The 27,415-nt window shown below is 43.6% G+C and overlaps 3 protein-coding genes across 3 annotated transcripts in view; 2 read left to right on the forward strand and 1 right to left on the reverse strand.

Moving 5' to 3' along the window:
* Positions 1-16,371, forward strand: LOC133402566 (RNA helicase Mov10l1-like). The gene is given in 24 exon segments (XM_061676472.1): positions 1-115; positions 198-385; positions 1,163-1,322; positions 1,445-1,557; positions 1,637-1,824; positions 3,019-3,159; positions 3,747-4,016; positions 4,187-4,387; positions 4,499-4,613; positions 4,685-4,862; positions 4,948-5,018; positions 6,798-6,889; positions 6,960-7,015; positions 8,473-8,534; positions 8,536-8,655; positions 11,488-11,634; positions 11,700-11,821; positions 11,894-11,993; positions 12,585-12,731; positions 12,856-13,029; positions 13,111-13,260; positions 14,572-14,679; positions 14,770-14,910; positions 15,016-16,371. Coding segments are annotated over 24 exon segments (3,213 nt in total). The 5' UTR covers positions 1-27; the 3' UTR covers positions 15,097-16,371.
* LOC133402567 (DCN1-like protein 5) overlaps positions 15,458-27,415 on the reverse strand; it is a 23,948-nt gene continuing 11,990 nt past the window's right edge. Inside the window, 2 exon segments of the mRNA XM_061676473.1 lie at positions 15,458-17,629; positions 20,380-20,517. Coding sequence (XP_061532457.1) covers positions 20,381-20,517 — 137 coding nt within the window. The 3' untranslated portion in view covers positions 15,458-17,629; position 20,380.
* The window catches only part of szl (sizzled), a 2,972-nt gene continuing 2,557 nt past the window's right edge, over positions 27,001-27,415 (forward strand). Inside the window, exon 1 of the mRNA XM_061678007.1 lies at positions 27,001-27,374. Within this exon, the coding sequence (XP_061533991.1) occupies positions 27,094-27,374 (281 nt within the window). The 5' untranslated portion in view covers positions 27,001-27,093. The remainder of the gene's footprint in view (positions 27,375-27,415) is intronic.

The following is a 27,415-nucleotide window of genomic DNA, read 5'->3' on the forward strand; positions in this document are numbered from 1 at the left end:
CCGTCAACCTGGGCGAGTTTAGCCGAAATGCTTTCAGCCGTGAGGTGCATGCTGTCCAAACTGGTCTCCCCGCTGTGGAGTAAAGCCCAGGCGGAGGCTAACGGCGGTGCTGCGGGTAATTTGGCTGAACTTTCCAGCGACTTGACACTATTTAGCGCCCTGTCAATTTCAATCGTTTCAATTGCTTGGCTGTGCAGACTCGCAGACCATCCGCCACCTCCCTGACGGCGTGGTGACCCAGCTGGGCCTGGACCACGGCCTCATCGACGATGCCATCTACTTCACGAGTGGCGTGGTGCTGGGTGGGGTACCTCTCAAAGTAGGGGACGTGGTGAGCTGCATTGCCGTGGCAGATGGCGCCCAAGGCGGATGGAGAGCCCTCAGGGTGAGCAGCGTGTGTATTTGAGTTGTTCTTTAGCCACCGATATGCAGAGGTGGCGAAGTACTCGCATTCTGTACTTAAGTAGACGCACTTGTCGAAAGAATACTGTGGTAAGAGTAATGACTCAGCTCCTTAAGCAAAATTTGAAAACACAGAGTCTGAAATGTACTTAAGTACAAAATTAAAAGGAACATTTATTGTCAATTATATAAAATGTACGCTTTGATGACTGCACAATGGTGTGAGAAACCATGGTGGTTTCCTAATGAAGCAGTCAATATAAATCGAATTTCTACTTTGTCTCTTATGTCATCTTCGTGTCTCTAAACTGAATTGTGTCACTTAACTATGCAGCATAAAATCAGCCTTGGACTTTGTCCCCTTAATCTGTCTCAGTACAATGTTATTTTAAAATAAATGGGGAAATGCCCGTTTTACAGGTTTTGCAAAAGCACAGAGCCTGTGTTGAAATTTCCCAAATATCACAATACATTGGACCTGCTGACTGTTTTTCAATAGTTTTATCTTGAGTTTTTCATACACAGTACTTACTCATGATTTTAATGCTGCAATATTGTAGGTTGATGGAACACTCCAACTTTGATACAAATCAGGGCTAATTTGCTGCTGTAGTAACAGAACTCTTTCATAAACCGCTTGTTCAGAAATGGTGATGAATTCAGCATCTCTTGATTTCCAAAACAGTTTGGATCTACTTTAGAATCTTTTGTCAATTCACGTTTGCATTGGAGTGACCTTTTTACATTATGCTCCAACTAGGTGGTGAAGAGTTCTGATGCATGGGAGGCTGAAGGAGGGACATCTTTCGAGGACGAGTGCGCTCAGCTACGCCCTCTAATTGGCACCGTCACATCGTTTGACGGCGAGGGCGGCTACATCAACCAGAACACTTATTTCCTACGCTCCAGTCTATGTGAAGGTACTTTCGTTTTCACAAGATGAATTTGTATCCCTGTGCATAAAACATTATGTGCCATTTGCACTAGTCTTTAAAAGTTGTTTCAAGTCTTGTTCAAAGTTACAAGACACGCAACTGTTCAGGTTACGAGCCAGTGACAGGAGACTGGGTCCAAGCAAAATATTTTATCAATCCCAACCAGTGGACCACCCAGGCTCAATCTGTTGCCCCGTTGCGCTATTGCCGTCTTAATCAGGTAGCTGCCACCTTGATAGTGTTGCATTAATCATTCCTTGTCAGTATTTGTGTTACATTGTTCCTTCCGTTGTGTGTAGGTGTGTGTGACCAGCATGTACGCTAACAAGGGAGTGGTGGAGGACAGCGTGTTCTTCTGCCTGGACTCTATGCTGCTGCCTGCCTACTACAAGCCCTCACCGGGCCATGTTGTCAACTTGGTAATGATGGAGAGCAACCAGTCCTTCTACCGCTGGAGGGCTCTGTGCATGGCGCCAAGCACTCAGAGGTATGAACTGGCCACTGCACCTCCTTTCTGTGCGTTAATCAAATTGCCCCTCGCAAGCACAATCTGATGGCTAATTGCATAAAGTAGAGCAGTGATTCCCAAAGTGTTGGCTCCCTCCAGTGGTACATGAAGAATCACTGAAAAAAATGTTCAAACTGTTACAGTGGCTTTAACTTTGAAGTACAATACAATTGTGTTTAATCTTTCAGAACTATTTGTTTTCAAACATTTATCTAGGTATAAGTATTCAACTTGTGCAATGCATTTTAATTGAATCGGTTTATGAGTATAGTATTTTTTTATTTTGCCATATTTGCTGTACCGATGTTTGAGCTCTATTCATTTTTAAACTGTGCATAATGTTACAATTGCTTACAATAATATTAAATATTCTTTTTAGGAAAAAAAACCCCACCTAACTTTTGATAAATACTTAGGTACTTTAGAACAGTTTACATTATTTCCAATGGGGTCAACCAATGTCCTGGAGCGTACTGTGTTCCAGTTTAGAGTCGCTTCAATACTCATTAGTGCAGGATGATAAATGAAAATTAAATTGTGATAGCGATTTTGTCTTTTCACGATCATAAAAACATTGTAATAAAAGAAAAATGATTCTGCCTAAGGACGCATGTATTCAAGTTCCTGCATTGTAAATGCACCCTGAATGTACCTGTGTTGCTTGCAGCAAGCGTGTGACATACTGTATGTTATTCTGCCCTCCCTGAGCGTGCTTTAAGATATTTAATGACATTAAATTCGGCTTCAGTGACTCATATAGTCACTGGATCGCAACGTTGTACAACTCACCGAAAGCAACTGTCACCACAAACGGGATCACATCACAAAGTTTCACTTTACAAAGAGATACTAGACAAGGATGCCCTCTCTAGCCACTGCTATTCGAACTATTTATCGACCCACTGGCAATAGCAATACGGCAGAATACTGATATTAAAGCTATTAGTACTAATAAATACCAAGTTTTATAATCAATGACTAATCGTGTTTATTAATCATGATTTCAATATAATCAAAATAATCATGATTATTTTTTTAATAATTGCCCCACCCTAATACTCATGTCTGTAGTGCCTTGGTACATGTCTGCTCAAGAACTCGGTGCCAATCTGATGCAAGATTTCTTTTATTTTTTAATTGATTGATGGAATGCAGATGATGATTTTGTTGCAGTTGGAAAGCAACCCTGACAAACATGCCCACAGCTGCACTGGAGACCTTACTGGAAAACAAAGGAGGGTTGGATGTAACTTGCTATGGCCAGTTTGGAAATTTGATGGTGGGAGAACACAGGACGCTGGTGCTATGGATACAGTAAGTGAGAAAATGAGGAGGGAATCCATGTTCATATTGCCGAAGGTGTGAATATGAATGTGAATGGTTGTTTGTCTTTATGTGCCCTGCGATTGGCTGGTAACCAGTTCAGGGTGTACTCCACGTCTCTCCCAAAGGCAGATGGGATAGGGTCCGCCACCCTTCTGAGGATAAGCAGTACAGAGAATGGATGAATCGATGGATTTAATTTTCATGAGAGAGGATGCCGCAAGATTTGTGGACTTCTACAGTGTGTGGTGTCCGCTCATAATGGGCTGGTCTGGACAAAAAAAATGCCAGGGCTGAATTTTTCTCCCAGTCCATCCTTTGTCAGCAGGCTCATGTACGTTTTTTACCTAAATGTGGGCGGGGCAAAATCTGGCTGAAAATCAAATATGTCATCAGAAAACAAGCCTAAAATTACTACTACTATTAACTATTACTAGTGTATTTTTTTTTCTGCAGACATCATTTTTAAGTTCAGAACTATGGACTAAGTGCCAGTGTTCACAGCATTAGAGCGGTGTGGCTTGGGTTTGTCTGAGTGAATCCAGTTGACTTTAATTCTCCTCCTGTTTCCCAAATAGGAACAAAGGTTCAGAGACACACTGGCTCAAGTGCTGCGAATTTGCCGGTTGGGACTCGGAACAACAGTTCTTTCTGAATCCATTCAAGATGGGACCAAAAGAAAACCCCGGATCCGACTCTGGTCCCATTGTTGTGGAAGAACGAGGAAGTCAAGCTGAAGAGGCAGATGGCAAGGAGACAAAGCCCTCTCTCAGTGTGAGGAGAGACGAAAGAGAGGCAGAGCTTCCTCCAGGAGAGCGACTGTCTATTGTAGTGGGGTGCCAAGCAAAGTAAGTTCTGTTTTTTTTTTTTTTTAAATGGTGGGGCCTGAGGGTCAATACATTAAATTAGAAGAACAATATTTGCTTCACTTCAGTCCTCAGTCCAGGCATGCTTCCCTGTCGCATAAAAAGAGTTGACTTGCGTGTCTTAGGTGTGTCACATGTGGGGATGTATTCAGGAGCCTGGGAAGCTGTGCCGAGCTGCTGTTGCTGCACTTCTCCTCATTTGTCATCGGGAGGCGCCTGGAAGTGACTGTGTGCAGCAAGGACGAGAGTCTGCTGTGGCCTTGTGCGCCCTACAGTCCCGCCGATGCCAAGCCCATCCCGGCGGCGCCTTCTCATGTGATTACCCTCACTGCTCACCATTCCACCCTTAACAGGTATGTAACTCATATAAACTCAACTAAAATGAAACGTTGACTACGTTAAGTATTCTTGTCAAGTGGTTTGACACAATTTAGAAACAATGCGATCAACTTTCCTTCCTCTAGGCTTCCTAACCGCCGTCTGCCGTGCTTTCTGCCTTATTATGTGGTGCCGCAGCCTTTAAGAGACTGTGTGGCTGGGCAGAAGGACGTCTTGGTCGTCCAGCCCTGCTTAGGAGAGGTTAGAGTTCCCATTACGTTGTGAATATTTACTTGAACTGGGTTTTTACTCCTTCCGTGAGTTTTCACCAGGTGCTGTCAGCCTCCAACGCGCAGGCCCGTTTCTCTACTCTGCTGTGGATGGAGGAGCTTCATGCTGAGAGAGAACTAGGAGAGTTCACCATCCAAGGAGCGCAACTCAGGAAAGGAGCTGCCTACCTTCACCTGGAGGTCCTTGGCTCGGCTGAGGGGAGGCCCAATCTCAATATAGGCCAGTCGTCACTCTAGACCTTACTGCAAAAGATCATGTTGTTTGCGTCTTAAGCGGCTTCTTGAGTCATTTTGTTGCATTACAGGTGACAGAATTGTACTGAAGAGTCCACAGAGTGACGGCATTATGATGGAGTATATTAGCTATGTTGCCGAGGTAAATGCCTGCAGTGGTACCTTGACTTCAGGTTTTTCGACTAATAAGCTGTTGCTTGGTTGATGTTTTTTGCTTTGTTTTGCGAGCCAAAATTTTAGTTACTAGCGAGCTTCAGATACGCCGGAGTATGTAAAGAAAGGCACAGTTTCCCATGCATTTTCAGTCATTTATGGAACGGGACAAGCAGTCAAACATACAAAATGAGAACTCTTGCAAGGAGAATGGAGCAGACGCACACAGTGAGTTATCCGGCCAACCCGACTGACTCCAGCTCCTGATGTCACTCACTAGGCCACACCCCTTGAACACAACAACACATTAATACTGTGTTTGGCTTAACAATGCAGCGCAATTTCTCTTTGTAAAAAACGTAACAAAATTTTATTTTTTTGTGGGCTGAAATGGACGAATCTCATTCAGTCAGGCTAATTGATTTGATATACAACAAGCTTGGTCACAAAAATGAAAGTCAAGGTACCACTACGTTAAAAAAAAAGACGTAAATACCGTATTTTCATGACCATAAGGCGCACCATATTATAGGGTGCAGTCTCCGTTACGGGGTCTATTTGTGTATTTAACACATACATAAGGCGCACCGTATTATTGTGCGCAGGTATGGTAAATAATACGGTAGCATGCATGCACGCTAAAATAATGTTTTTAAAAAGGCAGCGGGAGCAAATCTGAGTTCGGTTGTACTTTATTGAAGTATTTAACAATGTACTCACGTAATTTTTTTTATCAATCCTCATCCACGAATCCATCAAAGTCCTCATGTTCTGTATCCGAAATGAACAGCTGGGCAAGTTCTCCATCAAACACGCCAGGTTCCCTCTCATCATTGTCTGAGTCAGTCTCGTTGCCGTGCGGCTCCTCAGAAATGATGCCGGCTTTTACGAAAGCTCGAACAACAGTGCAAGCAGAAACGTTAGCCCAAGCATCCACAATCCATTCACAAATTGTGCCTAACTCGCCCGGCGCTGCCTCCTCGTCTTAGTAAAGCTGTGTTCGCCATCTGTCATCCATGGCTCCCACGCCGCTCGCAACTTCACTTTGAACACCCTGTTTACACCGATGTCCGGTTGGAGTTCATTAATCCATTGCTTGAGTTGGTCTTCCAACTCGGGCCACCTCGCCTTGTTTCCTCGGAAACTCAGCTTCGTCTTCTTGACTTGGCGAACGTCGATTTCCTGGTTCCTCCACTTGCGAACCATGGATTTGTTGATCTTGAATTCTCTCGCGGCTGCTCGATTCCCATGTTCATAATAAGTCTGTATTATTGGGAAGCTTTAATTTTGAAGGTGGCTTTTGCCGTGAGTTGGCGACTTATTACCGTAATGCCTAGTATGAACAAAATTAGGGGCGGCTGACTTGATTGCTACTTTACGAGTGGAGGCTCGCTTGACCGCAGTCATTTTCGGGGTCCTTAGCCAAACCGATGTTGTTTTGCACAAAGCACATACCGGCGCTATATACCTACTGGGGGCGTGCCTTTAGCGTCCTCCTTCATGCGCACCCTTCCCCCTTTTACGTCCACATGCTGTCCTCAGGCACGTACGCTTTTCCTCTGTATAAGCAGCGTGTCGGCAGGAAATGCTCCCATTTGGTCAAGCGGAGCGCTCATTACACAACAACATTTATAGATTTCGGAACTCTGTGCACGCACGAGGCGCGCCACATTATAAGGCGCCCCGTCCATTTTGGAGAAAATTTAAGACTTTTAAGTGCGCCTTATGGCCGTGAAAATACGGTACTCTAAAGTCCGTATAATGCTAGATCAATGACGAGGATGTGAGTCTGAAAGTCAACCCAGCATTTCATCGGAGCTACCTTGGCGAGCCTCTCGATGTGGAGTTCTCTTACAACAGGTGTGTTAAGTGTACACAGTGTATATTCTCTCTTACGCTCTGACCTTACTCTCTGCTTTCCATTTACCAGGTTAACCATGAGGCGCTGTCACCACGCAGTTGAGCAGATCAAATCCTTCATGGATAGTAAGTGCACGTCTACTCTTATTACAGTGCCATGTATTCCTTTTAATTGTTTAAATGATATTTAGGTTTTCAGTATCGTACAAAAGCTGACACTAGGTGATGCTATTTCATCTCAGACTCTCCACACTTTTGGAAAATATTACTTCACAGAAATAATATCCTGGATTTTCCCAAAACCCTGAACTTCAATCAAGTTTTTACTGCGCATTGTCCTTCCATCCATTTTCTATAGCACTTGTCCTCGTTAGGGTCGTGGGTGAGCTGGACCCTATCCCATCTGACTTTGGGCGAGAGGCAGGATGTGGGGTCACCAGCTAATCGCATGGCATTTAGACAAACAATCATTCACACACACATTCGTCAAGGGTCACCCAAATTTTTTAAACTGAGAGCTCCTCCCTCTCTACTGGTGAATGCAAAGTTTACCAGTTTGATACACACTTTTTAAATAACAAATTTACTCAAATTACATTTAAATGTTATTAATAATTGACATTTTGTGTCTGATTGTGTTAATTACTCACAATAATTAACAACAGTGACCTAAGGTAGGAAACAGATAAATATCAATATGCAACACTTTATTTCTATAAATCTCTGCTTGTTTTTACATTTTCAAATGATGATTCTTACAACATTCCTGGGAAATTACAATCCCCCATAAAAAGTATGTTTTAAACAACCCATGTGATCCTTTGGGGCTCCATGGGTCCTGTGGGCACCACATTAGTGACCCGTGTTTTGGATGAATGCCATTGTTTCATAGTTTGTATGACAGTGAACCTTGTTTCTCCCCATTGCTGTGTAGTTTTCTTCCCCTCCAAAGTTACTACTCAGACCCCACTGTGGACAGTGAAGTGGTTTGATGAAGATGACCTAAACAAAACACAGGATGGATATGAGGTAATATATACACACAAACAAGGGTCGTTTTTAAAATTTTTTATTATTATTATTTCCCCCCCCTGTTCCTCCAGCGGCAATGTTACCTAAAATTCTTCGTAAGTCAGAATGCATTGTTTGCCTACACTAACACCATTGTAAGGTCATATTTACAGTAAATTTGTATGAAACACACGTGATGCCATGAATATTAAATAGTCAAATTAAAAGCAGTAAGTACGGTGAAACTGAGCATGCCTTATTGTTGCGTATTCCTCCCCTGCTGCGATTGCATAAACGAGTTCGTTGCACACCATTCTTAACCCTGAAAGCGCATGTGTCGTACTGTCAAAAACGAAAGGAGCCCCTTTGTATGCATGCGCACAGTGCTTGATTTCTAAGTGGGATTATTTTTACCAGCAGGCCTCAGCAAAGGAAAATTGCCAGATACCAAACGTTTCAGTCGACATGGACTCAAAAGCCACACAAACTAAAGGTACATTCACATGATGACACGTGATCTCCCCAGGCAGTGTTTGCACGCTGCTCCATAGAGTGTGTTTATTTATTTCTAGATGGCACCGTGTCATTAAACCACACCCCCAGCCCGGGCCATTTCTTCAACCGTGACCTCAACCCCTGCTCAGAAGGAGGCCGTGAAGAGAATCCTGGCTGGAGAGTGTCGGCCCACCCCTTACGTGCTATTTGGACCCCCTGGCACTGGGAAGACCATCACCCTCATAGAGGCCATACTACAGGTGAGTGTAAAAACGGATGTTATTCCATATTTCCTAAAGTGGAGGAAATAATTATTTGATCCGTCACTGATTTTGTAAGTTTACCCACTGACAACAACATGAACGTATAATTTTAATGTTAGGTGAAATTTAACGGGGAGAGAGAATATTAAAATGAAAATCTAAAGAATCACATAAAACAAAATATAAATATATATATTTTTAATTCATAGAGTGAAGTAAGTATTTTGACCCCTATAAAAACATCACTTATTACTTGGTGGAGAACCCCTTGTTGGCTATTACAGAGATCAGACGTTTCCTTTAGTTGATCACCACGTTTACACACATCTCATGCGGAATTTTGAACCACTCCTCTTTGCAAATCTTCCAAATCCATAAGGTTCCCAGGCTGTCTCTTGGCAACTCGAAGCTTCAGCTCTCCACAGATTTCTCTTTGGGATTTAAGTCTGGAGACTGGCTAGACCACTCTTCTGTTGCCTTGACTGTGTGCTTTGGGTCATTGTCATACTGGAAGACCCTTCCACGACCCATTTGAAGTTTCCTGCCTCAGAGAAGGAGGTTGTCACCCAACATTTCACGGTACAAGGCCCCATCCATCTTTTCCTCAATGCGGTGCAGTTGAACTGTCCCCTTTGCAGAGAAACACCCACTGATCATAATGCTTCCACCTCCATGTTTGACCGTGGGGATTGTGTTCCTGGAGTCTTAGTCTGAATTCCTCTTCCTCCAAACACAGCGAGTCAAATTGATTCTGAACAACCTTCTCCCAGTCATTCTCTGTCTCATTCAGGTGTTCATCGGCAAACTTCAGGCGGACCTGCCTTGTACATGTGCCTTCTTGAGCAGGGGGACCTTATGCGCACTGCGGGATTTTAATCCATTACGGCATAGTGTGTTACCAATGATTTTCTTGGTGACTGTGCTCCCAGTTCCTTTGAGATCATTAACAAGTTCCTTGCTTGTGATTCTGGGCTGATGCCTAACGTTTCTCATGATCATTGATAGGCCACAAAGTGAAATCTTGCGAGGAGCCCAAGACCGATGGAGATTGACAGTCATTTTATGTTTCTTCCATTTCCTAATTATCGCACCAACATTTGTCTCCTTCTCACTCAGCCTCTTGCCAATGGTCGTGTAGCCCATTCCAGCCTTGTGCGGGTCTACAATCTTGTCCCTGATGTCCTTTGAAAGTTCCTTGGTCTTGCCCTTGATGGAGAGGTTGGTGTCTGATTGATTGATTCTGTGGGCAGGTGTCTTGATACAAGCCACAAGTTGAGCCAGGTGTCTTTCATACAGCTAACAAGTTTAGATGAGGAGTACTTTCTTAAAATGAGATGACTAGTATGTAGGTGACAGAATTCGTTATTGTTGGTCGGGGATCAAATATTTTTCACTAATGAAATGCAAATTTTCTTTTTTTTTTTTTAAATATGATGTTCTGGATTTTCTTTTAGATGTTCTATCTCTTGCTGTTAAAATGAACCTAATATAAAAATTATAGACCGCTCATGTCTTTGCCTGTGGGTAAACTTAGAAAATCAGTGAGGAACATATAATTATTTCCTACACTGTATATGACATTGTTTGGGGGACACCATGGCTCCTTATAAACTTGTCTTTAGCAACTTTTTTTTTTTGAAAGACAAATAACTATGCTATAGAAAAATAGGAAAAATAGTAGATGATACATTTTACAATAATAGTAATGATAATTCATTTTATTTGTAGGCGCCTTTCAGGCCACCCAAGGTCATCGTCTAAACAGTTAAAATAAATCAAGCAATGCAATAAAAATAACAAAACATAAAACATCAATTAAAATGGAAAATGATATGGGAAATGTTAAAGTGAATAGGCAGTCTGGAATTTGGATTTGGAGTTTGGATTTCAAGAGGTTTGAAGAGATTTGTCAATGAGTGTGTTTCAGGGGTCAGGTGGTCGTGAGTGCCAAAGACTGGGGGGCCGGGCGGCTGAAGGCTTTGTCGCCCACGGTGGACAAAGGGACAGAAAGGGACAGTGAGGCGGATGTAGGATGAAGATCTGAGAGAGTGGAAGTGTATACTACGTGCAGGAGGTCAGCAAGATATGGTGGGACGAGGTTATTGCTTGCCTTGAAGGTGCAGATCAGTATTTTGCGGTATTGGACAGGGACCCAGTGGAGTTGTTGCAAGGCTGGATTGATGTGGTGAGTAAAGGGTGTCCTTGTGTTGATACAGAAAGCAGAGTTCTGTAGAAGCTGTTGTTTTTGTAGTGACTTGTGAAGTTGCGTGGGAGACCAAACAGGAGAGAGTTGCAATAATGCAAGTCAAAAGTGGCAAGGCTATGAAGAAGGACAGCAGCAACGTTGGATGAGTGATGGACTGTGGCAATTATTCTTTCCTAAGTGAATGTCTGCAGACCAGGAGATGTTGTTTGTGTGCTTGGAAGTGTGTGCTGTTGAGGATGACACCCAGACTCTTAACCTGAGGGGAGGGGGAAACAGGGAAAAAAGCCCATCCCAATGACATTAATTTATTCATATATTTCTTGAACACATTTGAAAATAAGAACAAGGAGGTAAAACAATTAACACCATCCATCCATCCATTTTTCTGTACTGCTTATCCTAACTAGGATCGCGGGTGTGCTGGCGCCCATCTCAGCAGACAGCGGGTCGCCATCCAATTGCAAGGACAATTTACATAATTTTTTTTTGTTTCGGGGGGCGGCGGGGGTGTTCTTCTGCCATTCTCGTAAGATCCCACATAACTACAGAGTCGTGTATAATTCCGTCATGTGCTTTTTCTGAAACAAAGACCTCCAACATAACTGAAATTCTTCCACTTGCAGGTGTACCACTTTCTTCCCAGCAGCCGTGTCCTCGTGTGCACGCCCTCCAACAGTGCGGCCGACCTCATCTGCGTCCGCCTCCACGATAGCGGCCTCATGCACACTGCAAGCATGGCCCGTGTCAATGCTTCTTACAGACAGGAGAAGGTATGAAAGGAGGCTATTATCGCCTCATAAATAACGCAGTGTTGTAATCTTTGTGACATCTACAGTGCATCCCCGAGGTGCTGAGGCCGTACTCGAAGGCTGGCGAGGACCTCAGTCATGCCTCTTTCCACCGCATAGTGGTCAGCACCTGCTCCAGCGCTGGCCTGTTCTACAATTTAGGACTCCAGTAAGTCATTGTGAATGTCTTCCTCATCCCACAGTTTAACACTGATAACTTGGACTTTTCTGTCGCCCTCAGAGTCGGACATTTTACTCACGTGTTCCTGGATGAGGCAGGCCAGGCAACAGAACCAGAATCTATGATTCCGATCAGCTTCATCTCAGAAAGTGATGGGCAGGTTAGTGCCTTTAGACTGAGGAACATTGTAAGGGGTATTTTGCTCAGATCTTGTTCTCTGAGCCTATGGGGCCTACAACTGGAGATTGTACCGTTAGTCCCATTTTTCCACACAAACTATGTGGACAAAATTATTGAGCCAAAACACCTTACTTGGTCCTGAATTGGTCATCTTACCGAGACATTTTAGACATTTTGTTGCTGTGTTTTAAGGGCGGTCGTACTACTCTGAGAACACTCCATCTTGTCTGATCTCAATCTGCTGTGTGCTGCTGTAACACCTGAATTGAAAGGATTCTTACCTTTTCCTTTGGCCAGATATACCAGTACTTTTGTCCACGAAGTTTGGTGCCCAGTAGGTTTTTATTTAATTATTTATTTTTAATTTATTATTTTTTTAGAGATATAATTCTTCCTGAATTGAAGCACCACTTTGGCATGATCTGTTATTTGCCTGAAAAAATCTATCTGTTTCTCTCCCTCTTTTACATTTTCCAGTCAAAGTAATTAAACATGTTTTTGCGTTCCTCTCCCAGCTGAATTTCAAATTCATTTTCTTCCAATTGACTTAACCTTTTCTGTGCAGGCTCAGATAGTATTGGCCGGAGACCCATGCCAGCTGGGGCCGATCGTGAAGTCCCAGATGGCCTCCGCCTTCGGCTTGGGCTTGTCCCTGCTGGAGAGGCTGATGGCCAATTCGCTTTATGGCAAACAGGAGTGGGGCTATAACCCAAAGCTGGTGGGTGCACACCTCACTAACATGCATTTTAAGTAAGAAAAATGTGTACATTTACTTACATTATTTTTTATGATACATATATTCATGTCACAGCATATTGAAATGATTTCGTTGAAATTTCCAGGTGACAAAGCTGATCTACAACTACCGTTCCCACGAGGCTTTGCTCACGTTGCCCTCTAAGCTATTCTACCACGGAGAATTGTGCGTCAAAGCCCCTAAAGCTGTCGTGGAGTCCCTCTCCCAGTGGAAAACTCTACCTAAAAAGGGCTTTCCTCTTCTCTTTCATGGCATCAGGGTGAGGAAGTAGAAAGGTCTTGAATATGCGTCCCATTTTTTTTTTTTCTTCTCCCGAGTTGATAAGGATGCTCTTCTCCAGGGCAAAGAAATGAGGGAAGGTAACAACCCGTCGTGGTTCAACCCAGTGGAGGCTGTGCAGGTCATGTTGTACTGCTGCCAGCTGACCAAGAAACTTTACAACCCTGTTGATGCCTCCCAGATTGGAATCATTTCCCCCTACAGGAAACAAGTAACACTGCAATCTGTTTTTCTTCTGTTTACATAGCTTATGGTTGACTTAAGAACTGTATTGTCTATTTTGTTTTGACTTAAGGCTTGATTTACACTGCAGGTCGAATGCCCAATTCCCATTTAATGCTGTTATCAGATGTTTTTGGCTGTCTCTTTCCATTTACATTTCATGTGACACATATCTAATACGGCTCTGTTTACACAGACGAAACACATGAAACAGCTTGCATACGCAGACCCCCAAATGCATATAAATAACTCCACAAGAGTCAACACCGGGCAGGGACGACAACAGAAGTAAACAATGACATCTCCACATCACACCACTGACCGAGTCTACAATTTTGTTTGTGAGGTAGTTTTATTCCTGAAAAGTATATTTAATATTGAAAACCACTGTAAAATACACAGTTTGAACATTAAAACCGCTCTTAAATTTTGGGGAAAAAACTGTGATATAATAATGATTAAATTGAAATGTATTGCCAATAAAAGTTAAATTTTTTTTAAAAAGTACATAATTGTAAGTTTAAAAACAAACCGTTCTTAAAGATTAAATGCAAATGTATTGAACTTAAGTTAAACACAATTGAGCTATAGGAACTGTTAGGCAGTGATTGAGAGTGGTACGATTATCACACTTAGAGAATCGCTGGTCTATGCTTTGGCTGTAGTAAACATTTGTGGCGGGTGTTTTAAGTTTTTGGGCAGATGCAGGTTTTTATACATCAGCAGCAATTAGTGTACTTCAAGAAGAAGAATCACCTTTTATTGTCATGAACATGCATGCATGTACACGAAATTTGTTCTCTGCGTTTAACCCATCACAGTGAACACATACACATGGTAGTGGAACACACTGGAGCAGGGGGGAGCTGAAGCGCCCGGGGAGCATTTCGGGGTATCAGTGTCTTGCTCAAGGACACCACAGCAGTGGGTCCGGGGGAAGTTGGTGGATGGTCCAGTCGGGGTCTTTAACTTATGTCCCCCATGGTGGCAGGCGATGATCTTAACCATTGGGCCAGGGCTGCCACAATCTCGCATTGACGGGGTATATCTGATCTGTCCCTTGATGCTGCGTTCTCATCGACATTGGATTTTTATCCACATTTGGAAAAAACCTGAACACGATCTACAGATATCTGACTCCATGCGTGTTACTCTGTACGCTACTATGATACATATCTCAATTATACCAATTGAAAGCAAAAAAATCAGAGTTGTGTCACTTGAACCATGCATTGTAAATCCATCTGAGTGCACACAGTAATCTAATGATTCCCCCTACACCCCCACCCGTGTACTCCAGAGTGAGAAGATCCGCGTCCTTCTGGGTAAAGTGGGCCTGTCCGACATCAAAGTGGGCTCCGTGGAAGAGTTCCAAGGACAAGAATTCCTGGTCATCATCATGTCAACAGTATGCCGAAACCACCAGCATTGCGGTGAAAGACTACATAGGCTATCTTCTTTGTGGTCAACTTTCAATTTCCGCCCGTGTGTACAATAGGTGCGCTCCAACGAATCAGCATTGAGTGACGATTTGCAGAGTGCGCTGGGCTTTCTGACCAACCCCAAGCGCTTCAACGTGGCCATTACGCGCTCCAAAGCATTGCTGCTCATCATTGGAAACCCCCACGTTCTCATTAGGGTGAGTGCCCAGACAAAAACAAAAAAAGAGAGAAAAATACATTTGCAATTAGATCTGTTCTTGATTATGTAAATCCATTCTTCTGCCTCCACCCCCACCCCCTAGGATACATGCTACAGGGCACTGATTCACTATTGCTTCACCAACGGGGCATATCTGGGCTGCGACCCCCCCTCCCTACATTAGAGACTCTCAGATGTAAGCGTGTTCCATCCTCTTAGATTCCACATGATTACTATTATAATAACAGGGATACATGTCATTATTTATAGTAAACAGTACAACCTTAAACATACCCACGCACACAGGCTTAACATACAATGAGTAACAAGGCCACACTGGAAAAAAAATAAAAGTTGAATTATGGGAAAATAAATGTACAGTATTTTATGAGTAAAGCTCAAATTATACAGAAACTTTTTATGAGAATTAATTGGATTTAATTCACAATTTTTGCCGAAATGACTGAAAAGTCGTCCCACATAAGACTTAGGAGATCACCTCTCTGCCCTTAAGTACAGTGGACCCCTGCTACTCGGAGGGGATAGCAAAATCTGCGAATAATTGATGCCTATTATAATAGCCATTAAAATAGATAGATAGATACATACATAGAATTTGAGAAAAACAATCCAGAAAACTGTCAATAAGCAGAGCATCATAAATCTGGGTATAATTGAATATTTTGCATATTACAACTTAATACTACAAAATGTTTGCACTTTTTCTTGCAACATTCTTGTGGTGCTTTTTTTTCACCAGGCTGGCACTTTTCTGGTAATATTATGACTTGTGATAGATAAAGCTACTTTTCTTGTAACATCACAACTTGTTGATGTGAAAATACAACTTTTAACTTGTGCAACAACCTTTTAGTTCAACTTGTTTTTCTCTCAATATGGCTCTATTCTCGTGAAATTGAGACATTGTAAAAATACGACTTGTCAAAGTTCTTATCATTGAACCTTTATACTGCTGAAGTAATTGTCTCGCTGAACATTCATACATTTCATGTTATTGTGGTTACAGTCTGCACACTTGTTTCTGAAAGTGTATAAGGATCAAGAAGAAATACTACACAAGATTAAAGCCATTTTACATTTGCCTGTTTGTACATTACAAGTCTTAATATTACAAGAATACAGCTTTTTTTTCCAAGTATACAACTTAGTTCTCACAAGTTTACAAATTAATCGTACTCATTTAAAAAAACATTTTTTATTTGAATCTATCATCCGTGTGGCCCAAATGGCCATTGTAGTTGTCTGAAGCTCTTGAGCTCCATTTTCCAGAGCTGCATTGAATCACAGTGCTGCATGACACATGTTCCTGCAGTCGGCTTCTAAATTAAGTTCCTCTTTCTGTTTCCTTTGTTTGCCAAGTGAGTGATCAACATCAACTCTAATACTGCTTTGCTTTTCTGTGAGAGAGCAATGGATGATCGGCGGCTACAAATAAAGATATGCCATCTGTTAATGATGCGTGGCGCACTGTGTTTATTAAGCACACGCACTTGACCGTGCGGAAGATTAGTCTATTACGGAGGGATTTGCTATGGAACAACCTTCCGGTGCACATCAGACAAGCACTGTCACTATTTTCTAAAACTCTCTTTAAAAAAAAAAAAATTATTCCTTGGCTTTCAATACAGCTTGAGACTCTGTCCTTGTTTTTTCTTATTTGTTTTTGTTTGTATTACACGTGCAACAATTGATTAATCTACCACTAATCGATTATGAAATTAATCAACACTTTTGATCGTTTAGAGACAGTGTTGAACTTAAAATTGTCCAAATTCTGGGAATTTCACCCTCTCAACAGTGAATATTTAAAATTTCTATAGTCCTTCATGAAAGCAGACACATATATTTTGTTTAATCAAAATAAGACATTTGCAAACATTTCCTTTTACTTTTTCAATTTTCTGACATTACTCACCAAACCAGTAACTGAATCATAATCAATGTGTGCATTTTTTTTGCACTGTTAATTTGAAATGTCCTGTTTTTGAACAAAGGGATGCAAAGGCATTGTTTTCTTTATCCGATTCGTCAACTAATCGAAAAACCAAGCGACAGTTTAATTGATTATTAAAATAATTAATTTTTACAGCTGCAGTTGTTTTTTAAATGCTCTGTAATTACAATTGAGTTGTGCTGAGAGCTTTTTAAGACATGCAGACACCAAGAAACTTCACAACTTAAATAGTGACAAAATGTATCTTCCTAACACCCCGTTGAATAAAGATAATTCTGTTTCAGAAGCAGAAATATTTTGCTCCACTTTGTTCTCCATGCCAAGGTCAGATTTGTCAAGTCATGGTTGTATAGCCCGCAACCACAAAAGAGTCAAAGGGCTTCACAGGCCCACAGTTGGCAATGGCTGGCGTTTTGGGGAGGAAAAAAATCCATGAGAAGTGACCGCAGATGGGAGGGGGGGGATCCAGGATTTCCAAGCTGTAATGGATGTCAAGTGGGCAATATTTATCACATAGTCTGTTGCTGTATAATGTTAATTAAGATGGAATACGAGTCAATTTGAAGAGATGAAGCGCCGAAGATAGACTCATTCGGGAACGTGGTTCTGCCTCAGGACCTGACCCGGTCGGCCGCAGCAGAATCCTCCATAGTAGCGACTCGGGACGTGGTCCCTCAGATCTCGTCCCAGCTGGTCAGTGGAGAATCAATACGGCGCCCGCCTCAGATGCGGTCATCGTCATCTCAAAACAGGAGAGGAGGGGGGAGGAGATAGGACAGGAAGCTGTGAAACAGGTCTGTATGTACTTTAATTAAATTCCAATGAGTAAAAATTAGTCTTAAGTAGGGATTTAAACATTTCTACTGGTAGCAACTCTAATATCTGCGGGTAAGGCATTCCAGAGTACTGGAGCCCGAATAGAAAATCCTCGAGAGCCTGCGGACTTCTTTCTGGCTCTCTGAGTCACCAAAAGACCAGTGTTTTGCGAGCGTAGGTTCCAGGACAGAACATACAGTACAAATAAGTCAGTGAGATAAGTAGGATGTTAACCTGTGTAATATTTTATGCGCAAGTAACGGAACCTTAAAATCACATCTTAAGTAGACCGGAAGCAAGTGCAAGTTGGCCAGTATCAAGGTAATATGATCAAACTTCCCTGTCAAGTCTTGCTGCAGTGTTTTGTACTCACTGCAGGCTTTTAATACTAGACGTGGGAAGACCAGAGAGAAGCATCTTACAATAGTCGAGGCGAGACATAACAAACGCTTGGACTATGATCTCTGCGTCACCAGTGGATAGGATGGGCCTTAGCAATATTTTGAAGATGAAAAAAAATGCAGTTTTAGTGATATTCTCAATGTGCTTTTCAAAGGAGAGAGTTGAGTCAAATACAACCCCAATTACAATGAAGTTGGGACGTTGTGTTAAACAAATAAAAACAGAATACAATGATTTGCAAATCATGTTCAACCTATATTGAATTGAATACACTACAAAGACAAGATATTTAATGTTCAAACTGATCAAATTTATTGTTTTCAGCAAATAATCATTAACTTAGAATTTTATGGCTGCAACAAGTTCCAAAAAAGCTGGGACAGGTGGCAAAAAAGACTGAGAAAGTTGAGGAATGCTCATCAAACACCTGTTTTTCACATCCCACAGGTGAACAGGCTAATTGGGAACAGGTGGGTGCCATGATTGGGTATAAAAAGAGCTTCCCTGAATTGCTCAGTCATTCACAAGCCAAGATGGGGCGAGGTTCACCTCTTTGTGAACAAGTGCGTGAGAAAATATTTGAACAGTTTAAGGAACAATGTTCCTCAACGTACAATTGCAAGGAATTTAGGGATTTCATCATTTATGGTCCATAATATCATCAAAAGGTTCAGAGAATCTGGAGAAATCACTGCATGTAAGCGGCAAGGCCGGAAACCAACATTGAATGCCTGTGACCTTCGAAGGCCCGTGACCTTCTATCCACTGCATCAAAAACCAACATCAATGTGTAAAGGATATCACCACATGGGCTCAGGAACACTTCAGAAAACCAATGTCAGTAAATACAGTTCGGCGCTAGAGCCGTAAGTGCAACTTGAAACTCTACTATGCAAAGCAAAAGCCATTTATCAACAACACCCAGAAACGCTGCCGGCTTCTCTGGGCCCGAGCTCATCTAAGATGGACTTATGCAAAGCGGAAAAGTGTTCTGTGGTCTGACGAGTCCACATTTCAAATTGGTTTTGGAAATTGTGGACATCTGGTCCTCTGGGCCAAAGAAGAAAATAACCATTTGGACTGTTATGGATGCAAAGTTCAAAAGCCAGCATCTGTGATGGTATGGGGCAGTGTTAGTGCCAATGGCATGGGTAACTTACACATCTGTGAAGGCACCATTAATGCTGAAAGGTACATACAGGTTTTGGAGAAACATATGCTGCCATCCAAGCAAAGTCTTTTTGATGGACGCCCCTGATCATTTCAGCAAGACAATGCCAAACCACACTCTGCACGTGTTACAACAGCCTGGCTTTGTAGTAAAAGAGTGCGGGTACTAGACTGGCCTGCCTGCAGTCCAGACCTGTCTCCCTTTGAAAATGTGTGACGCATTATGAAGCGTAAAATACGACAACGAAGACCCTGGACTGTTGAACAGCTGAAGCTGTACATCAAGCAAGAATGGGAAAGAATTCCACTTGCAAAGCTTCAACAATTAGTGTCCTCAGTTCCCAAACGTTTATTGAATGTTGTTAAAAGAAAAGGTGATGTAACACAGTGGTAAACATGACCCTGTTCCAGCATTTTTTTTAACGTGCTGCAGCCATAAAATTCTAATTTAATGATTATTTGCTAAAAACAATAAAGTTTATCAGTTTGAACATTAAACATCCTCTCTTCTTAGTGTATTCAATTAAATATAGATTGAACATTATTTACACATCTTTGTATTCTGTTTTTATTTACGTTTAACGCAATGTCCCAACTTCATTGGAATTGGGGTTGTAGAACACTGAGATGTTTTGCTAAGTCACTTTGGCTAATGGTGCTTTTGTCAAAACTCAGTGGTGTCCTTAATCAAGTAGGTATGTTTAGCTACAATTACAGGACATGCATTGTTTAATCTCAACAAGACATGACTCCAGATTAGAGCAGTCACTCCTCAATGATCCTCAAGTAACTGCTTTGAAAATTGTCATCTTAGTAGGCTAGTAGTTTAGAAGGCTTTTGATTCTAAATGTGGAAATCTGGTCAGTGCAGGGGCCGTTCTATTCTAGTGGGATACAGGGCCACGAGCCATTCCAGAATCCTTGAAAACTCCAAAGCTCTTACCTTTAACAGAAAATAGCTACAATATATAAACAATGTATTATTGCTTGATGATCGGGTTTAGTGTGTTTCAGTGGCCTGTGCATCCTGTGATTTTTTTTTTTTTTTTTTTTTCTGTATATTTGGACACAGCTGGTATATAGAAATAATAATACGGCTCCTTACCTCAGTGGAGTCTGCCGAGCGGAGGTGCATTTTTGTCGTCTGCGCGTCTTGGCGTGGCAGCGTCTGCCTGCGAGGGCCCGGAGACTGGATGTGACAATTGAGTGTGAGTGACAGTCTGCACCACCACTGTCAGTCCTGCTGGAGCCCAGCAGGATGCAAAGGAGGGACGAGGGGGTGGGGGGTCAATCTCTTAAGTTAATGAGTCTCTTATATGTGGGGGGGGAGACAGCTTTTATCTGAGCCCCCCACCCCATCTCAGTCATCACCATGACCACCACCTCATTCCTTTCTTCCACAGCTCCCTGCCACCTTTGATGTGGCTCAATTGGCCAAAATGGGGGTGGGGGGGAGGTGGACTGTAAGTAAAACACGCGGAGGAATTTATGCAACAAGACTGGGAAGCGGTGTTGAAGCTGGTTTACTGGCACGGACAATTCTGTTTACAATACACGTTTACTCTCCTAATCCAATGTATTCCAAATAATCCCAAATAACGACGTTTCATTCTCATAATCGTACGAGGTGGTCATAATATGGTAAATGGACTTGTATAGCATTTTATCTACACCATATGTGTCAAATTCAAGGGCTGGGGGCCAGATGCGGCCACCACATTTTATGTGGCCCGCGAAAGCAAATCACGCTTGTCAACTTCTGTGATTTTTGCTCAAATCTGTACCCAAATTGTCATAATAATAAACAATAATGTTAAGATATTGCATTTTTCTGTTACCAAACCCTTCATCTACAGTACCTAAAACAATACTTGAGCAAATTATTATCCTTGTCTTCTGATTTCAAAACAAGTTATCCCTCAATTTGTTGTGTAATGGTAATATGATTTGGTGAGGAAACATTTATATGGTTTTACTGTTCTAAAGGCCCTCTCAGGGAAATCATAACTTCAATGCGACCCGAGACAAAAATTAATTTGACACCTCTGATCTACACTATCACAGTGCCCAAAGCCTCACATTCACCAATTCACACACACATTCATACACCAATGGGTGCGACTGCTGCCATGCAAGGCGCTGCCAGGCCCACTGGGACCAAATTAGGGTTCAGTGTCTTGCCCAAGGACACTTCGACTTGCGGAAAGTCTGTGCCGGGATTCGAACCAGCTACCCGTCGGCAACTTTTTTTCTCATGAAATTGAGTGATTGCAAAAAATACAAAATTTAACAGAAAATGTGCAAATGTATTTTCTTCCTTTATTTAACAGCTTGAATTATGAATTCTGCTTGAAATATTACTTTATTCTTGTAAAATGGCAACTAAACTCGGAAATAACTTTTGTCTTAAAATTTGTACAATGTTCAACTTTTTACCATGCCAAATTATATATATCTGTAATTCTCTTAAAAAGTCAACTTGATCTTATAATGTTGCAAATTTAATTAAAACAGTGACATTTTCTTTTATGTAACAGGTATGTTGATAAACTTAAAATATAAATCCCGGGGTACACAATGGAATTTGTTTTCATTACCATTTCCATTCATATATTAGGAAATACAGTAATACATGAACCTGACTGGCAAAATTCCTATAGAAAGTTAACACACCCCAGGGAAACGGCAGTTTTTTTTTAATGCTGGTTAACAATTTAGACCATTTTAAAACGCAATATAAACTGAACAATTAAAAAAAAAAAAAAAAAAAAGCTTAAATTAAAAAAATAAAATAGCTAATTGAAGCATCTTTGACAGTCTTTTTTCAGGGAGGCGTCTCATCAGCATGACACATCTTGACTTGAGCGCTGGAAATGTGTGGAAATTCTGAGAGCATCTCTAGTCACCTCACGGATTTTACTTTGGGTTTAGGTCTGGGTTCTGTTTACCTGATATTCAAGAACTGTATTTGTCTGGGATATGATCATAATTGACTTGGAGTGTTTGTTTTGTGGCGTTTGAGCCCTGAGTGTCTACACATCTAGTAGACAGGTGCCCTGTGCGTTCATTTAAGTGCAGCAAGGCCAGGCGGCACATTACAAAGACAGACAGGGTGTCTACAGGGCAGCCATTAGGCCCAACAACAAAACCCTGCTGGGCTGCTGGCAGGGGGAACGTGTTGAACATGTGGAGCCATTGTTTTCCCAAATTGGTCTGTGACTCTAATTGCCCAGTTTGTCCCCTCTGATGGGTCACGTTCGTCTACCCGAGCTGGAACCAGCCACGAAGTCATGTTAAGGGGCTGTAAAATGGCGGCTGCAGGCAGGCAGGGCTGCTCCACGTTTAACAAGAACACCAGCAGGGCTCGAATTAAAAGTCAAGTCCGAATAAACGACGGCTGCTGGGGACAGAGTCAAGAGGGGAAAGTCCTGAAATGGCCCAGAGGCGTGGAGGCCTGAGATGCACATCTACATTTGGAGACAGATGACATCAAACAAAAGCTAAGATGCTCTTTTGTCATTCTATTGATGGATTACTAGGACTAAATCAACACTGCTCATCCATTTCAATAGGATGTCCAACCACTTCATTTCTGAAAACATGGTTCCCTTAAAAGTAGCATCGGACCATTAAACCCAGCGACTAGCTCACACGCCGCCAAAAGAAAGCAGCAAGCACCCAAATTGGGCAGATCAAAGCAAAATGGAGACGCAGATTTGCTGAAACCTTAGAAGGCCGACTGCCAATATGAGGGTGACTGTCTGTCTGCTAGATGCTCAGTTGGCTTGCGTTCACTTTCAGAATTCAGTTTCTCAGAGGTGACACTGTAGAAGTGGGTTGAATTGAGGCCACTCATCATTTTCACATTCTATTTCTATTTCAGTTGAAGATATGAAATTTCATAGAAACCTCTGTCTGAATTATGTAAAAATTTTATTTTTTTTCCCAATCCTACCCGAGGACCAGTTGACCAACCAGGGTGGTCTTAGAGGACCTCTGTTCCTAGGTAAGCACTTTTGAGGACCAGTTGTCCTGGAATCATGTTTTTCATAGGTACAGCCTACATTCGTAGTAGCTTTAGCAGTGAAGCCCAGACTTCCCTCTCCCAGCCACTTCATCCAGGTCTTCCGGGGGGATCCTGAGGCATTCTCAGGCCAGCTGGGAAACCTAGTCTCTCCAGCGTGTCCTGGGTCGTCCCCGGGGTCTCCTCCCGGTGGGACGTGCCCGGAACACCTCACCAGGTAGGCATCCAGGAGACATCCTAATCAGAGACCCCTCTATGCCTCGGCTGCGCCTAGAAATTATGTCCATAAAAGTTATTAACCAAACCGGTAATAAAGGGCAGCCTTGGCGGAGTCCAACCTGCACTGGAAACGAATCCGACTTACTTCCAGCAATGCGGACCAAACTCTGACACTGGTCATACAGGGACCGAACAGCCTGTGTCAGGGGGTTCGGTAACCCATACTCCCGAAGTATCCCCCACAGGACTCCCCGAGGGACACGGTCGAACGCCACAAAAGTCCACAAAACACATTTAGACTGGTTAGGCGAACTCCCATGCACCCTCGAGGACCCTGCCGAGGGTGTAGAGCTGGTCCACTGTTCCACGGCCAGGACGGAAACCACACTGCTCCTACTGAATCTGAGATTCGACTTCTCGATGGACCCCTCCTCTTCCAGTACCCATGAATAGACCTTACCAGGGAGGCTGAGGAGTGTGATCCCCGTGTAGGTGGAACATACCCTCTGGTCCCCCTTTTTAAGAAGGGGGACCAGAGGGGGACATTTTAAGAAGGGGGACCACCACCCTAGTCTGCAAATCCAGAGGCACTGTCCCCGATGTTCATGCGATGTTGCAGAGGCATGTCAACCAGGATAGCCCCACAACATTCAGAGCCTTTAGGAACTCCGGGCGAATCTCATCCACCCCCGCGGCCTTGCCACTGAGGAGCTTTTTAAACATGTCGGTGACCTCAACCCCAGCGATAGGAGAGACCCCAGACTCTGCTTCCTCATGGGAAGGCGTATCTGTGGAATTGAGGTCTTTGAAGTATTCTCCCCACCGAGTCACAATGTCCCGAGTCGAGGTCAGCAGCGCCCCATCCCCACTATACAGTGTTGATGGTGCACTGCTTCCCTCTCCTGAGTCGCCGGATGTTGGACCAGAATTTCCTCTAAGTCGCCCGGAAGTCGTTCTCCATGGCCTCACCGAACTCCTCCCATGCCGAGAAGACTCCTTCTTCAGCTTGACGGGATCCCTCACCGCTGGTATCCACCAACGGATTCGGGGATTGCCGCCACGACAGGCACCGACTGCCTTACGGCCACAGCTCCGGTCGGCCGCCTCAGCAATGGAGGTGCAGAACATGGTCCACTTGGACTCGATGTCCCCCGCCTCCCCTGTGACTTGGGTGAAGTTCTGTCAGAGGTGGGAGTTGAAACTCCTAACAGGGGATTCTGCCAGACGTTCCCAGCAGACCCTCACATTACGTTTGGACCTGCCAGGACGGACCGGCATCTTCCCTCACCATCGGAGCCAGTTCACCACCAGGTGATGAGCAGTTGACAGCTCCGCCCCTCTCTTTACCCGAGTGTCCAAGACATGCGGCAGCAAGTCCGATGACACGACCACAAAGTCGATTATCGAACTGCGACCCAGGGTGTCCTGGTGCCAAGTGCACGTGTGGGGACACCCTTATGCTTGAACAGGGTGTTCGTTATGGACAATCCGTGATGAGCACAGAAGTCCAATAACAAAACACCGTTCAGGTTCTGATCGGGGGAGGGGGGGGTGTTCCTCCCAATCACGCCCTTCCTGGTCTCACTGTCATTGCTCATGTGAGCAGTGAAGTCCCCCAGCAGAACGAACAGTCGGGACCCGTCCACCCACCCAAAGGTGGAGGGAGGCTGCCCTCTCGTCCACCGCAGTGAACACCAATTTACAGCCGCTGAGCCAGGGGGCAATAAGTATACCCACACCTGCTCGGGCCTCTCACAGTGGGCAACTCCAGAGTGGAAAAGAGTCCAACCCCTCTCAAGAGGACTGGTACCATACCCCAAGCCGTGTGTGGAGGCGAGCCAGTCTATATCTAGTTGGAACTTCTCGACCTCAATCACCAGATCGTGCTCCTTCCCTGCCAGATAGGTGACATTCCACGTCCCTAGAGGGACCCAGGTTACCCTTACAGGCAGTGCCTGGCCGGGCCCCATAGGTGCAGGCCTGGCCACCAGGTGCTCACCTTCGAGCCCCCGGTGACCCACATGTGGGCCAGGGAAAACGTCTTCCTAGATTTTTAAACATTATCGGGGTCTTTGCAGCCGTGCTTTGTCTGGTCACTTTCCTTGGACCTGTTTGCACTGGGTGACCCTGCTAGGGGCATAAAGCCCCAGATAGCTTAGCTCCTAGGATCATTGGGACACACAAACCCCTCCACCATGACAAGGCGACGGCTCAAGGAGAGGACATCCGTGTTCTTCTTTTGAACAGGATACATTTTAGACTTGCATGTTTTTCATTGCGCAGCATGGTAGATGACTGGTTGGCACATCTGCCTCACAGTTCTGAGGTCCTGGGTTCAAATCCGGCCTCGTTTGTGTGGTGTTTGCATGCTCTCCCCGTGCCTGTATGGGTTTTCTCCAGTTACTTCGGTTTCCTTCCACATTCCAAAAACATGCATGGTAGGTTGATTGAAAAAACTAAATTGCCTGTAGGTCTGAATGTGAGTGTGAATGATTATTTGTTTATATGTGCCCTACAATTTTCCTGGCAATCCATTCAGTGTGTACACCACCTCTCGCCCAGGGTCAGCTTGGAATAGGCTCTAGCATGCCCGCGACCCTTGTCAGGATAAGCGGTGTGGAAAATGGATGGATGGATGTTTTTCATCGTTACAGGGTAAATTTGGACATGCGTCTTTTTCATCAGTACAGTGTACATTTGGGGATACATCATTTTGTATTGTATAGTGCACTTGAACAAATTGTTTTGGTTTTTTGTTTTTCATCAGCCCAGGGTATATTTTTTATTTGTCCAGGTTCCATTAGAACACAGCGAGTCGCATGATATTTTGTGGTCTTTTCTTTTTTTTTTAGCCCTGTATGCCTTTCCTGAAACAAGTGCGGTGTGTTTTTCATTGGTAAGGCTACATTAGGAGTGTCATGTTTTTCATTGCTCCAAGGTGCATTTTTGGACGTGTCTTCCATTTCGTATATGGTGTATTTTGGACATGTGTTTTTCATTGGTCCAGAGTGCATTTTGGATGCATGCCTATTTTTCATTGGTACATTTTTAAGATGCCTGTTTTTTGTAATGGTCCAGGGTACATTTGGACATGCGTGTTTTTTTTTTTCATTGGTACATGACAGATCTGACATGTTCATTCATACAGGGTACACTTGAATGTTCATGTTTTTCATTGGTAAATTTGGACAAAATGTTTTTCATTTATGAGAACCAACACTTTATAAACAAAGCAAAAGCACTTGAACATGTTTCTTCTCTAAAGAGGTGGTCCCACTTTCCTCCTCTAGTTGGCTTTCAACTCGGTGAAAGCTGGGCTGCGATTGCCCATCGTCTTCGTCCCCCCGTCCCCTCCACACACACACACACACACACACACACACACACCTCCTCCCCCACATGCCCCCCTCTCTGTCTGCAGCCATGACAAAAAAGCCGTTGTCTCCAAACACATCGTCTCGCCGTCTTTGATAGGTACTTGATAAGAGACTGACAGACTGATGGGGCTGGCTCTCGCGCTTGTATATAAAGCCGCCCGTGGCCTCCTCGGCCACACTCCTGTCATCCGCTCTCAACATGGCTGCGCTCGTCTTCTTTCTGGCGGCAACTCTCCTGGCCCCACTGGAGGCCTTTGACCTGGGCCAGTCCACCCGATGCGTGGCCATCCCCAACCAGATGAAGGTGTGCAAAGATGTGGGCTACTCCGAGATGCGCCTCCCCAACTTCTTGGGCCACAGCAACCTGGAGGGCGAAGTGGTGCCCCGTTCTGAGGATTGGAGACCCCTGCTGCAGACGGGCTGCCACCCCCAAGCCCAGGCCTTCCTCTGCTCCCTCATCGCTCCCGTCTGTCTCGACACGTAAGTTCGCTTTCCTTCTTCGTCTTCCCCACGTCAGGAAT

This window comes from Phycodurus eques, chromosome 5 (assembly GCF_024500275.1).
Source record: "Phycodurus eques isolate BA_2022a chromosome 5, UOR_Pequ_1.1, whole genome shotgun sequence".
NCBI classification, from domain to species: Eukaryota; Metazoa; Chordata; class Actinopteri; order Syngnathiformes; family Syngnathidae; genus Phycodurus; species Phycodurus eques.